Raw genomic sequence first — 14,868 nt, 5'->3', positions numbered from 1 at the left:
GTAATTGTGGTGAAGAGTTAGTATGATTTTACATAAATGGAATCCACATTTAGGAGCCCTTCAGTAAATCCAGGCCAAGCTAAGAAGATGAGCAATGGGAGAAAGACCAAGGACAGAACACATGGAGATGACTGACCAGCGAGCTTTTAATGCTTAAACCTCGTCAAAGTAACTTTTTGTTGTGACTAAATTGTAAAGAGGGATGTGTGTGTATAGAAAGATGGCTGTTAGAGTAGCAGATGTTTAATTTTGTCTAAATTCACTATTAATTTACCTAATCAATTCAAATCAGAGGGAGAGGACAAAGAGATTGTACAAGATCAGGAAGAACAAGGTGAGCCAAAGAGTGAAGGGAGATGGAAAAAACAATAATTATTTTTCACAAAATAATTTTACATACAATTCATGAATACTTTGTGTGCTTTCCAGTAGCTTGCTTAAAAATGGCAGTGGACATTGTAAACATAACATACTAACATGAACTAGAAAATTATTTGCGAGCAAAAATGCAATGTGAATGAGACTAAAAGTGAAGAAGTCACTTGGATGAATGACGTAGCGTTTCTCCCACTGAAAACACAACGTCCAGATGAACACAATCAACCTTATTGCATACTCTGAAGTAGTTAAGTTTCAAAGTAGGGTAGGTTTGAAGAGATTTGAAGATTTTGCCATTCATTTGACTGGGAAGAGAAATTTTAAAAAGTTTAAAAGTTACAACAAAGAAAAGCAATAGCAGCGTAGTCCTGAATGTAAACTGTCAATGTAAAATCAGCCCTCTTACCAGTTTGCTTCTTGTCCAGGTGTATCGAGTTGCAGTGTGATTTTCCTTCTGTCTTTAATGAGTAATGGTACTTTAAGTGCTTGATGATTTGGTGGACTGACTGTGCTGCATGTAGCTATGAGACTGAAGCAATGTTGTGCATGTTTCTCTGCTTGTCTGCATTGCCACAAATTGTTCTATTTGGTGATGTATCATAGAACTGTACTATATAGTGTATGTAAGTTTCTGTGTTTGCTAGTAATTACCATCGACCTAAGGTCTCAGCTAATTTATCTTTGCAGAGATGTTCATTTGATTGTAACAGCAGTAGGAAAGAGCAGTAACAAGAGTAGGACAGCTAAGCTAATTATGGCTAAACATTTGGAATTTAGTGAAAGCAAAAATTGACCTTGCAAAGATGGATAGGTTTATTTAGAAAGTCAGCTATTTACATTTAGTGTTCGTCCCAAGTAGGAGATTTTGAATTGAGTCTAAATTGACCGCAAATTTACTTAACTTGTTAAAATCAACCAGGCTGTTACTGAAGCAGTCGAGGAATTACCTTTGAGGTCTCAGTCATAGGTATTAATGCAAAATCTAACATTACACTAACCTTATATTTTTGTAAAAGGCAAAATTGACTTTTTTCCAGGGTGGGGGAGTGTTTCATGTCTGTAAGTTAAAATTGTTATTTTTGTTGTTTCCTGATTTATAAGAATTGGGAGAACAATTACATGCTAACAAAATGATGCATTTTGGTTGCCCATGTTTGGTGTTGCTTTGGGCTTAGGGTAATCACTGACGATGACGTACACCTAAAAGAGCTCAAAATCAGAAAACGTTGCTCTAAAACATGTTGACATGGTAAATGAAAATGAACAATAATCAAAATTGATCATGCAAACTGAAAGACTACTTACTATGTTTCTCTTGTTACTTCATTAGCCTCAGTGTTCTCAGATCATTCTTTACATAAAAGCACCCAGTTGTCTTGCAAAGAATGTGTAGGATTAGTGAAATTAAATATACCAGCTACCCCAACTTCAGACAGTAACCCTACAGTAACTTGCTGGATCCGCTGTCCACCAGCCATGTGATGACCCTCCTCCCCCCCCCAGCCAAGGGAAATACACTGCTCTCAATAGAACACTGCTACAGCAGTAGAGTGTCTCGTGAAACTCCTCTCTCTTTTGGGCTTGGGTGATGGTACCGCTCTCGAGCTCATGGAGAGCACGCTGCCCTTGCTAGGAACAGATGATGGCGGATTCCGCTTCGCTCATGTCTTCCTCTGACAGTTGCTGGTGCAAGGTTGGCCTCGCCAACTCCCTGCTGCTGGCTGCAAAGGATTACCACCCTCTCGCAGAAGAAATGGATCGCATTCTCCTGGCTACCAGGAGCTTTGAGATCCAGGCCATAGTTCGCGACTCACTGACAGTATCTCCCGCGCCCCAACCGAGCCTCAGACTCATAGTGGCTGGGATCGCGGCACCACAGAAAAGGACAGTGTTCTTACCATCAGCTTTGCAGTTTTAAGCCCCAGGGAAACGAGCCCGCCTGCGCTCTGTAGTGGCCACGACCAATGGCAATGAGGAAAGGCTGCTCTTCATAGAGGATTCAAGCTCGGGGACATGTTTTCTTGTTTTACTCCGGCTCCCAGAAAAGCCTCGGGAACTCTTGTATCGTCTTTGCATACCTCCCCAATGGTATATTAGTTGATTGGAGATTTCCTGCGTACCACCAGAGAGAGCCCAAGTACCAGTAGTGGTACGCGTGCCACCGTTTGACAAAGACTGGAATAGAGAATGTGTTCAGCCACCTTCAATCGCTAGCAGTATGACTCTGAAGTGCTGTACTGTATGTTTGTAAGTTTTCTCCCCAACAAACACAGCAATGTCAGTGAAACATTTTGCTGTAACCCACATAATTTCCTTATGGATCAATAAAGTATTCTGATTCTGATTCAGAGAAAAAAAAAAGAGAAACAAAGAACCTCAAACCACTCAGTTCTGATGAATCGCAGTAGTTTCAGCATTCTCCCACTGACATTTTGCTGATATCTGTGAGTCAATATACTGAGACTAGGGCAGGGCAATATGACCAAAAATATATAACGGACAATATAACTGACGCGAGACAAAATACTTTACAACTCCACAACTTTAGTAGTGCAAAAAAAAATCCCTCATCAATGTATTTTCACTTAATCAAGCAGCTGTTTTTCATGTGCATTAAAACTGTATAAAAATTTTACAGTGCAAATGCAAATGCAAATTTCTCGCTGACAGTTTAACCTAAAGGCATTTCCAGTGGAAATTGGCTGACATATCCTCAGCATAACCATGTATAATATCCACAAAACTTAAAAAGAGGTTATACACACACAATATTAAATTGGTTCGAGGTCAGTAAGCACAACCAGAATTCATACATAAAGCACACCGGATTATAAGGGGTACTGTCAATTTTTCCGAAAATCAAAGAATTGATTTTAAGTGTGCCTTATTTTCCAAAAAACACGATAATAACAACAGCTCGCTTGCATGCTCTACCAAAAAATGTGATTTGGTGTTTATCTGATGGACGAAAGCCAAACCAGTTCCACACCACTGAACCATTTTTACAAACCAATTCTGGTTCATCTGTTATTCAACGATCCGCTTTCGCCCTTCTCATTCTCCGTCGCCACCATGTTTCTTCCGTGATGTGTGGATGAAAACAAAGGCACTGCACATGTGCGTTTTACCCATATTCTATCGCAATATTTCATTTTCTTATCATTGCCTAACATTATACCTGTATTACCGTGAACCGTATGATATGGCCCAGCCCTAACTGAGACTATGCTTTTTATTCCTCATATGCAATGACTGTTACTGTCTAAAAGGAAAAAGGAAAAACTCTGGCATTAAAGTATAGGAGGAATCCATTACTCAAAAGGCCAATTACAATAACATTTCATACACAGCTCTGAATATCTTATACATATTTCCATACCATTTTTTTCTATGCATATTTCTGTATATATGAGCTCCAGTTGCGAATGTATATAGGACCACCATGTGTCTTCGTTTTATATTTTATATTTTTCCCTTGCTATAAGAGCTGTGTAACACTGAAATTTCTTATCCGTGGGATAATAAAGGTTTATTCTATTCTATTCTATTCTATTCTATTCTATTCTATTCTATTCTATTCTATGCTAATAGTTTTGAAGGGTAAACAAACAGGTGCATGTCAGGTTAAGACCAAAGGATTCATCACAGCATTTCAGAGGGATTTGCAGTTAAGGTATACTGATGTAGATTTAGCACAGGAGTATAAATGTTCTCTTATTAAGCAGCTAAACCACTGACAAAAACTACCCTCTGCTCACACGAGTTTTCTTGTTTCCCTTCATTGGCTTCAAGTTAAATTTAGAAATTAGAAGTTTTATTAATTACATAAAACACTGACTAGGATCCTAAACAGACACAAGACACTACTGTATGGTTCTGTAACGGGTTGATAGTTTAAAGTCTTAGGATACAGTCATAAATGCATCAGTGTAGGTTTTCCTGCAGTCACTGATCACACCAACAGATTAGTCGTCTTCTTATTGATTTTAATGCTGTCTGACATCTTTATGAAACCAGGGAAATGATGGCCTGTTGGTCTTTAGATTAAATTCTTGTAATTGCAAAAAGTTAAAAAACAAATTGTTTTCTTTTCAAGATATTTTTTTTTAGTTTCACCAATGCGGCTTCAAAGAAATTTAACCAGCTTGCAAAACACCAAAAACTTTTTTGAACTTAAAAAACACACAAAACCTAAAGACAACCACGTCAACATTTAACAACAATATTATTAATAATACATTACACACTGTTATAACTGAATAGATCAGAGGAAATTCAAATTCTACTGTAACTGAAAATTCAATTTGTGCAACACTTAAAGTGTCCTTTCAAAAAAAAATGTAAAGGATAAAATAAAAACTAAATATGATATTTATATAAATTAATGACTGCAATGATACAAAATAAAAATGTTTCAAGAGCTCTTTAGATGATTAATATTTGAGTTTAAGATGTCTTCAGATGAAACTCCATCAATCTTTTCTTGGTGGTGACTGGAGTTGATCCCAGCTGTCATATGTCATCCTGGACAGTCTTCACACCTACAGGCAGTTTAGCATCACAAATATATCAAACTGCATGTTTTGGTCTGCAGGAGGAAGTCAAAGAGGAGAACCGTTCATGGAGATCATGCTGTGGTCTTTCTGCTTTTTTCTTCTTTTTTTAGTCATCACTGTTTTTCTCCCTCTGTTCCTCTTCTTCTCCTCTCTTTCTCTCTCTCCCCTGCTGTTAACTTTCTCCCAATCATTACTTTCTGATGATGGTAAGCCATAACTTGATTAGGTAAAGCTATTAAGATAATTATGAGCTGCCTTGACACAAAGAAAGTGGAGTCCTTCACCCTGAAAGGATGGAGTGATGCTCTGCCTCTGTAGTCAAGTTCAGACATAGGCCTTAAGCAATCATGAGCCACTAATAAGCGTGACATAATTCACAAATTTAAATAAACCACATTGGGTGAGCGACCCTGACAAAAGAAAATCTATGAGCACGCAATAAAGTGGATTTGTTAGAGCCCGTTTAACATTTGCCTTTCAGAAAAATAAATAAATAAATAAATAGATTTGCATTAACAGACACACATTAAAAAAAAAATCCCATTTGACACTGATAAATCCCTGTTCAAATTGAGTACATGTAAACGAAATAATAAAAACTAGAAGTGAAAAGAAAAAAACCCATTTTCATTAACAGAAATAAAAATAAGAACAAAAAAAGGAAAACTAACTAAAACTGTAATGAGCGTTCACAAAACTAACTAAAATTAACTGAAGTTATAGCAAAATGTGTTTAGTTTTCATTGAGGTGTGCGTGTCCTACAATAGTCATGGGTGAAAATGAAGTTTAGTTTCCAGATTTCTTCTTGCTGTGTCTCATTATGCCAGCAGGTGGCAGTACGTTAGGCGAGTCGTCTGTGTTGCTGCTCCGTCCACGTGCAGAATCATGTCAGGAAAAGTCGGGAGAAAGCGCCAGAGTCCAATTTGGGATTACTTTGAATATGACTGTGTTTTGGATAAAGCAAGTGTCTTGTAGTGAAAAGAGACAAATTATGAGGGACACTTCTAAGGGGAAAAATCCCACAGACCTTAAAATGCACTTGAGAAGCTCACACAAGAAGGCTAACCTAGCTTACCTTGAAAAGGTAAGGGGGAGCACACTCCCCCTCCTCAGAGAGCTCCCCCACTCAACCCTCATCCCCAGAAAACAGAAGCTAACCCCATGCAAGGCAGCGTGATGCATCCCGAGACAGCAGGACTGGGACATCTACATAACTGTGTGAGTCAATTGCCTAAAAAAAGATTATCAATTCACTTGAACCAAAATTGCGAACACCTGGTGCTTCAAGAGTTAATGGTCTCAATACCCAAGGATAAGCAGAAGAGCATGACTGATATGATGAAACTGGGATTTTGTTACACTTAATTATTGCAAACACAACTAAAACTATAACTGAAACTGATCAAAACTAAACTGAAACTAAGGATTTTCAAAAAAAATAAAAACTAGACTGAACTAGCAAACAATTGGTAAAAACTAATTACAACTGATATAAAATTGAAAATCTGAAGTCGAAACTAAATCATAGTCAAAACTAATGAAAATTGCAAATCTGTTAAAACCCTGGTCCAGACTAAGATGGCGTTGGACTTCTTCAGGGCGGAAAAGGGTTGGTGTGACCAAGGTGTGGTTTGGCTTGTTGTATGTATATTTCGAGATGATGTGGCTCTGGATGGACCAGTTACCAGGGCGTGGAAGGAGGACTGACTTATTAAATGAGGAGAAGGAATTTTCTGGGATTGAAGATCCTCTGGGTGAGTGGTTGACTAAAAACATGCATAAAATAAAAGCTATTTTTCGTTATTGCTTGGTTATAGATTGATAATTGGCCACATTTACAGCTGTATTGACTTGTTGTGGACGTAGTCTACTTCATGTTTAAGCACTCTAATTAACAGATTGAAAATAGAGACATTAAAGGAAGAATATGCAGCACCACCCTGTCAGACGCCAGTGGCGATGGGGCTCAGTGATGAATCAGGTGAGCTGGATTCATGGCTGAATCAAAACATAGGTTCCCCTGCTGTGGTCAGTGAGGGAAAAACAGGGGGAAATAAAATTCAAAAGAGGCATGGATAAATGTTTATTTGTGAAGTTTGTAAACGGGATAAAAGGGGGTGTTTTACTGTTATTTTAGCATCAGCATTATTATTGCATCAGAATCATATAACAAGCATTGCATTAATGATTTATTGAAGCTTTTGACATTACATTAACATTTGTGTTCCGGTGATTGTCATAACCTCAGGTTAATCTTCTATTTACAGGTGTCAGGATAATCGTATGATCTTTCATTGCAGGTGTAACCATGATCATTTTTATACATATTGCAGTTTGCTGCTCATTATAGAGTTGTGCTCAAGTTAATAAGGGTTAAAAGCTACAGTCAGCGCGATGTCTGGCTGATCTATGGACTGGAGTGACTTTGAGCATAGAAGGCCGCACGCGCTTACACAACACAAATATCATGCTTTTCTTGGCTCTGGGCGGAGCCTACTGGAGCTACGACACTGGATAGGAGAAAGTCTGATACTTTCTGAGAGATGAGGTCACTAACCTTTTCTTTTAATTTTCTAGCTCCGTTGATTTGACACATTGGAATGTGTCAAAAAAGGGGGGGAAGTTGGGTTTTAACATCAAACAAGGGTTATATGAACATTTTTATGACTACATTTGTTTTAATAACTTAGGTATGGTAAAGCTTGGGCTAATAGTGACCCAAGAGGTCTCCGGACCTTTTTTAGAGAACCAGTGAGAAGCATAAATCATTTTTCCATGTTTAAGCATTAATCATTGAAATGAACTGAATAGCGTTTAGAAGATAAAATGCCTGTGTTCACGAGAAGCTGAGTACCACACTGGAGAGGAAACCGTGGGACAGTAGGCGGAAGGAAACACATGAGTGGTTTTAATAATTTCTTACACACCTTGCAAATGTGCTTATAAGGAGTTGGCACTTGGTCTTTTGAAGGTCATAAGCTTCGTCCGGCGTGATGGTCCGGACTGATATATTGCAGGTATTGACTTTGAGTGCAGAGGGCTAAATGCAAACACGCTTACACACACATAGGATATGATTAGAATAAGTCCCTGGGACATTCTGAATATTCTAAACCAATTCTGAATCACCAGAAGGTCAGTAGATAACAACAGTAGATTATTAGGGCTAGGCAGAGAGGTGTTTTGGTTTTCTGTCTCTTACAGAGAAAGGAACAGACACCAGACGAGGTCACAGATATACGAGGATCCTTCGCAGCAGAGGCAGACACAGTGACTGCCGAGACACCAACTGGGTCCAAGTGTCATGGCATTTTGGGCTCTGATAAGTCACCTCAAAAGGATGGATCCCATAAACACAGCAATAACCATGAATGGGTTGGCGGAGATCCAGGAACACCAGACCAACGAGGTTCGAGAGGCTCTTCGGCAAAAGGGGGACACGTTCCTGTTCCTTTTTCTGGGGAATACACGGGATACACAGGACCCGAGGATACACAGATTGTTGTTTGACATCGGGGCAGAATAATCCCCTGATCTGTGCAACGACTGAAGGGTTGTCTAACCCCTGAGGTTAAAGAAAGAAGAGCAGTGGATCACCCAACTGGAAGACACTGGTGGCTGCAGCAATAAAATAAAGGCTAAAAGCTCCTCGGACAGAGGTTCTAGTCTGAGTACGTCTGAAGGGTATAAGGTAGCACCAAAATAAAGCTGTGGGAGAACTGGGGAGTGTCATCTGTACCTGCTACTGTTGGAATAATAGTTCTTCTTGCACCTGGACTGCGCAAACATGGAGGTCATCTCACATAGGGTTCGCCCAACAGGGGGACAAAGGGCCTCAGGCGTAAGAAGAAATGAACCCGGCCGCATTGGACTACAGGGTGTAGGTGTGCTCTTTATTCTAAAGAGCACAAAAGGGGGAGTGTCAGATTATAATATTATTTTATGCCATGTTAGACCCTTAATTAAAGATGGTGAATTATTATGTAGTTTTAGTTTGCATTATTCTCCTGAATTAGAAGAAGGTGATAACTATTGCATTTGTTAAGCTGAGTTGCATTACATTAGACTGCTGGTTTATTGTGAATGAATGATATTGTTTTATGATGCATTATACTGCTGAGTTATGAGAAATACTGTTTGCAGAAAGTCATCGCCTTATTTGTCTGATTAGAAGAGAACAGAACACACTGGAGTTTTCTGCCCCATCTCAGCAGGAGCAGATAAACAGGGAGCCAAGGTTGTAGCTTAGGCACTGTGTGAGAGAAAGAATGTGAATGTTTAGGCTTTTATGATTAGGTGGGGGCCACTAGAGGCTATAAGAGTTTGATCAATGCTCCACCATTTTGAGATCTGATGCTGTCTGCGTACGGTGTCCATCTCCCACGCGTGTGATCATTAAAATCATCGTTTGACTCAACCCGGCCAGACCAGTGTTGTTATTGTGGTTTTTCCTCTTGTATCCATCCCCAATATTTGAATCCGTAACAAAGCAAACCTTCATTCTTTGCCTGAGTGGTGCACTGCCAGTGTTAGTGCACCTCTCTATCTGGTCAGTCTGTTGTATCTCAGAAAATTGTTAATCTCACTGTGCAAAAGCCTGGATGCTTCCCTGCCGTGGTGTTCATGTGTGAGAGAGATTAGTGAGCAAATTTCTGTCTGTGTGGATTAAACTCTGGGGCCTTGGATTCACTAACAGACGCACTACCTGAAGACAGTTTTTGTAACTAGTTAAACAGCTACGTCCACTGTAAATAAACTCACTTAACCTGCTTTCCTGTGTTTGACTCTGGCCTGGTTACTGACCATGACATTTACTGTTTTTGTATGTAGCTAATGTATGTTTTCCACATGTTTGTAATAAATCACTCCAGATTTTTCCATTTGCCAAGACAAATATCAAGAAATGAAGGATGACTCAAAATCCTGTGAAAACATGCCAAATAATCAACATCAGAGATAAAAACCTTTTATGTAACAAAGGTTATTTTTCCTTTATGTTATTTTCAGTTTTCTATAGCTGTGTTACTTTTAGCAACAGCAGTACTGGAGAATGTTCACAACAAACTCAGGATTTGTGTTTATTACACTGTCAGTAATGCTAATCACATCTTACAGAACTTTACTGAAACTTAACAGAAAGCAAAGAAGATTTTAGAAAAAACGTATGAGGTTCATTTACAGCCAGTCACTTTGAGACGGGTAACCATTAACCAAACAAACAGGAAATATATTTTTCACTGCGTAGAAAGTTTGTGGGCTGCTGTGAGTACGGGGTTTGTAAAGTAGGTCACCACAGCTTCCTTGTTTAAGACAAACTCATCACATTACAGATTTTGCCCACTGGTTCAGCTGGAAGCAGCCCTGAGACAAGTAAGGCCAAAGTTTACACTTATTCATATTTTCTCTACATGAAAACGAGGATAGTTATGAAGAAACTGACTCGAACAGCTGAATAACTACTGAAGTTGTGGTACTAACTTCTTTTCCTTTGTTCTTGTCGTGCACTTCTGTTTCAGTGTAGCTAATGTAAATGTGTGTGCTGGCAATGTATTAAGTTTATATTATATTATTTGATGGAGACCTGATGACAGATCAGTAATTTGTGTTCATATCTTTATATAAAATAGCAGTAAATACAACAGGTGATCCTGGTGAACACAAAATAACAAAATAGTTACCCATATAATGCATCCAGTTCATTCAGTACACATAGATATTAGACTCCAATGAATGTTCAAAGTTAAGCCTTTAAGGAGGTTACAAAAATTAAAAAAAAAAAAACCTGCAGAGAGTTGTTGTTATTTTTTTTTACTGTTTTTGGTGTGTTGGAACATTTTTTGAGGAATTTCTGAATCAATTTTATTCACAAGCATAGATTTAATAACATAACATGTTTAAATTTAAATTTGTGCAAATAAAATTTTTATAGACAGTTCTGTACACCTAACAAAATCTGACCAAAATCAGTTAAGTTTCAATCAAGTGCTATCAAACTGGTTTTAAGCCGGTTTTTCTTCATCTTCAGTGTTTTACAGAGGAAGAGGTCCTCTTAGATTCATATACAACAACCCCATCATAGAAAATGATCAAGAAGAGAGTTATGTCCTTGAAGTGATGATGTGGATCAACATGTGTGTCTGCCTTCCTTTGACCATACTGATCATCTACTGTGTGTTTTATGCAGTAAGTAAATAATAATTAATATTTATATATTTTTTATGAGTCTGTGAATATTTGAATGATTTTAAGATTTAGAAGAAAGAAAGAAAAACACTGGTAGCGTTTCTAATGATTTGAATTATCATCATGAAAATGAAATCATTAGCTCCATCCTCACACATAAATTAAATTGCTCTTAATCAAGCTTACCGAATGATTTAAAAGGTGTTTGAGTTACACCATATGGGTTCTTCTTACTTCAAAAGTATTAGGCGAATGAGTATGTATACTAGCAAGAATGGCCAACTTTATATATATATATATATATATATATATATATATATATATATACACACACACACACACACACACACACATATATATATATATGCGCGCGTTTGCGTACATATAAAAGGCGCTGTTTTTGTCCGCTAGAGTGGGATTTTCACAGCATATTCTGCACCACATCTCTGTGTGTTCATCATTTGTTTGAAGCCAGCTCACCTCCTGCAACCACTTTTCCGAGAATACGCGCTTGTTTTGCGGTTCGGACTCCTGACATTTCCTTGAAAGTGGAGGGACACCAAAGTATTTGCTTAAAGGAGCTTGCTTCTTCGACATCTTTAAGAGTTCTAAACAAATGTCTGTCCTACTCCAGAAAATCTGTAAACCATTTTTCCAAAAAATTAGCTACAGCCAAATGAAAGAATTTAGAAAAATCAGTACAAGGAAGAGAAATTCACAGCCTTATAGGAGACAGAGAAGAAGCAATGAGAGTAATTAAACGGCTGAATTTAGTCACTCAGTTTACGCTAAAAATATGGTTTAATCTGGTACAAAAATACAAACTGGAAAAAGAGCTCGGACTGCTTCAATGGATAGCTTATGATAAGGGTTTTTTCCCTTGTTCTATGACCAAAGATTTAAACAGTGGATTCCTAATGGATTAACAGCGATATGTACACTAATTAAAGATAGGAAGGAGCTTAAACAACAACATATGTAAAACTGAAGTGGCAGAGAGACTTGGGACTGAACATATCTGATGAGGAATGGTCACAAATCTGGAAAACACAGCAGTCAACAACATCATCATTACGTGCCTGAAGATTACATTGCTGGAAAAATGTAATTAGATTTTTTATGACACCAAGAATTAGGAACAAACACACTTCATTACCACAACCGTGTTGGAAAAGCTGTGGAGATGTAAATGTGAATCATTCCCATGTATTTTGGTTCTCTCCCAAGATCCGAAAATTTGGGGAAGATGTTCATTTAGTTATAGGTTAAAATTCTGGGTTATGCTGTATCTCAGTCTTGTACATTATTATGTCTTGGTGTCATTACGGGAAATGTGTTGAACAAAGATAGAGACATATTGAAAATTATGCTTGCAGCCTGTAAAAAGGCAATCACAAGAAAATGTACAAGATAGACCCACCATCGCAGGATGAATAGATCAAAATTATAGATGAAATACAAATCATGGGGCTATGGCTCCCCACACTCCGTAGCAGATCGTTACATGGAGAAACCTTTGGAATACAAGCATGCTGATCCACACAGGTATGCACACAGGTGTACACACGGGTGTTCACAGACGCGGACTACACCTTTCTTGGCTGCTGCCTCAAAGCACATTGTGCGCTGTCTATCTTGCGTGCTGCACAATATCGTTTATTATTTAGTATCTACTGTTATCTACTGCTAGCTAGTTTATTGTGATGGTGCTGTTTTTATTATGTTGCTCTTTGTTGTTTGCTTTCTCTTCTGTTTTTTTTCTCCATACAGGTGATCCAGGCGTTTTGTTTGTTTGTTTTTTTCCTTTCTTCCCCCCCTTCTCACTGTCTCTTCTCCCCTTTGGTTTTCTTTCTCTCCCTCTCTTTCTCTCCTTCTTTCTCCCTGTCCTATCCCCCAGTCACGTCTGTCCCGTTTGTAGCAACCGAAAATAAAATAAATTCATAATTATAATAAAGGTCAATCAAATGGACCAATATGGCAAGGCCATGATGATCCACTTGGTAAAATAAATCCGCTTGGCATCTTTCTTGGCCTTAAGACAACAATTCTGATGGCTAAAGATCCAAACGGGACACAAAAAAAAAAAGAACAAATCATGGAACAATTGACTTACAGAATAAGGACTCAGGAAGATCAATACCATCGAAAGTGGGAGAAATGGACTGAGTACATAAACTCGACAGGATAAAGACCATCACACTGATAATGAGAAATGATCAAATTGTAGAAAAATGGTAACCCAACACGTTCTTTTTTCACCTGGTTTATTTATTTATTTATCTATTTTTTTATTTTATCACTTTTTTCTTTCTTTTTATGTTCTGTTTGTTGTTATCCTCTACCCCCACTGTATAATGTTTAAAGAAAAACAATAAAAAGAAAGTTAAAAAAAGAAAAAAAAGAAAGATATAACAGATGTGTGTGAAGGAGAGGAAATAAAGTGGAAATTTAATTTTAACATGTATTTCCTACAGGTGCAAAGAGTTAAGGTCCCCATCATCTCTTACACAAACCTCCTCATCTCCAATCTAATCCAGATGTGTATAATGATTGCTTGGGTGGCGAGAGTGGAAAGAAGCATCTGTGTTATGATTCACGTCTCATGTGCTATGGCCAGTCTTTACTTCAAGATGTGCATCGCTTTGGAAAGGTACCCATCTGTGTACTTGGATGTCTATGAATGTTGTTTTCTACTGGAAAGCATCATTATTGTCAGAAACATACCATTCTGTACTGTGATAATCATAATATGTTCGCATCCTGTGTTACAGATGTTTCTTCTTTGCCTACCCACTGTTGGACTGCCTCAGACAAACTAGGAGTTCTGTGCTGGTCTGTGTCCTGGTCTGGGCTTTTTGTATTGTCAGTGTTCCTTTTGCCATAATCTTAAAAGAATTTGTACGTTTAATTATTTATGCCCTCCTTCCTGCCCCTATGTCCATCTTCTGCTTAGCCTGGACTTTCACAGCCCTGCCTGCTGCCACCTCAGTGCCCACTGAAGACAAACGAAGAAGTCTGGGAACTTTGGTTCTGTTGTTCTTTAACTACTTTGTCATGATTCTTCCCACAGTGATTTTTCCAATTTTAGATTTTTTAGCAGATATAAATTTATTCTGTCATTTCATTCCAGTTTCAATCTTGTTTCTGCTTTGTCCTTTTGTGGACTTGATTTTGTTCCTTTTCATGCAAAAGATGCATAGAGAAGCTGCTAGTCTGTCTGTGCTGCTGTAGTATGAACAACACTGTATCAGATGTAGCAGCTGATTATCACTGTGACTGATGGTAACACGGAAAGGACAGCTGATGCAGTCAAAGTGAGTCAAATGTAGAGAGAACAGAGAAAATAATCAAACAGCATCCTTTACAAATACTATTTAGTGTTGCCATCAAACAACAGATAAATACCAAGAATCTGAGCAGTACTGCTCTCAGCTGAAGTGGCTCTGGTTTTAAATTTCCAATTAATGTTGTATTTACTATATATATATATATATATATATATATATATATATATATATATATATATATATATATATATATATATGTATATATATATATGTATGTGTGTGTGTGTGTGTATCAGGTCCTCTACCAGAGGCTTGGGAGCTTGAGTGTCCTGCGAAGTATCTTTTCTCTTCCTAGGACTGCGCTATCCAATGTTGTTCCTGGGATCTGCAGGAGCCACTCACCTTGCTTGTGGGTCAATGCACCGAGTGCTCCGACTACCACTGGTACCACTGTTACCTTCTC

General features: G+C 38.1%; 1 protein-coding gene across 1 annotated transcript; it reads left to right on the top strand.

The window, feature by feature from the left end:
• Positions 1-10,963: 10,963 nt before the first annotated feature.
• Positions 10,964-14,555, top strand: LOC146375317 (uncharacterized). Its single transcript, XM_084949089.1, has 3 exons — positions 10,964-11,118; positions 13,593-13,768; positions 13,890-14,555. The coding sequence occupies exons 1-3, from the start codon at positions 11,050-11,052 to the stop codon at positions 14,347-14,349; spliced, it is 705 nt and encodes a 234-aa protein (XP_084805215.1). The 5' UTR covers positions 10,964-11,049; the 3' UTR covers positions 14,350-14,555.
• The last annotated feature ends 313 nt before the right edge of the window (positions 14,556-14,868 follow it).

This window comes from Perissodus microlepis, chromosome 13 (genome assembly GCF_051167445.1).
Source record: "Perissodus microlepis isolate ML-2025 ecotype Zambia chromosome 13, ASM5116744v1, whole genome shotgun sequence".
NCBI classification, from domain to species: domain Eukaryota; kingdom Metazoa; phylum Chordata; class Actinopteri; order Cichliformes; family Cichlidae; genus Perissodus; species Perissodus microlepis.
The sequence above is the reverse complement of the archived record's forward strand: the minus strand, read 5'-3'. Positions and strand labels throughout refer to the sequence as shown.

Excerpts from the sequence above, each read along its gene's own strand:
- LOC146375317 (XM_084949089.1), top strand. The coding sequence starts at position 11,050 with ATGATGTGGATCAACATGTGTGTCTGCCTTCCTTTGACCATACTGATC. Across the intron at positions 11,119-13,592 it reads TCTACTGTGTGTTTTATGCA|GTGCAAAGAGTTAAGGTCCC; the intron begins GTAAGTAAATAA and ends TATTTCCTACAG. Across the intron at positions 13,769-13,889 it reads ATGTGCATCGCTTTGGAAAG|ATGTTTCTTCTTTGCCTACC; the intron begins GTACCCATCTGT and ends CCTGTGTTACAG.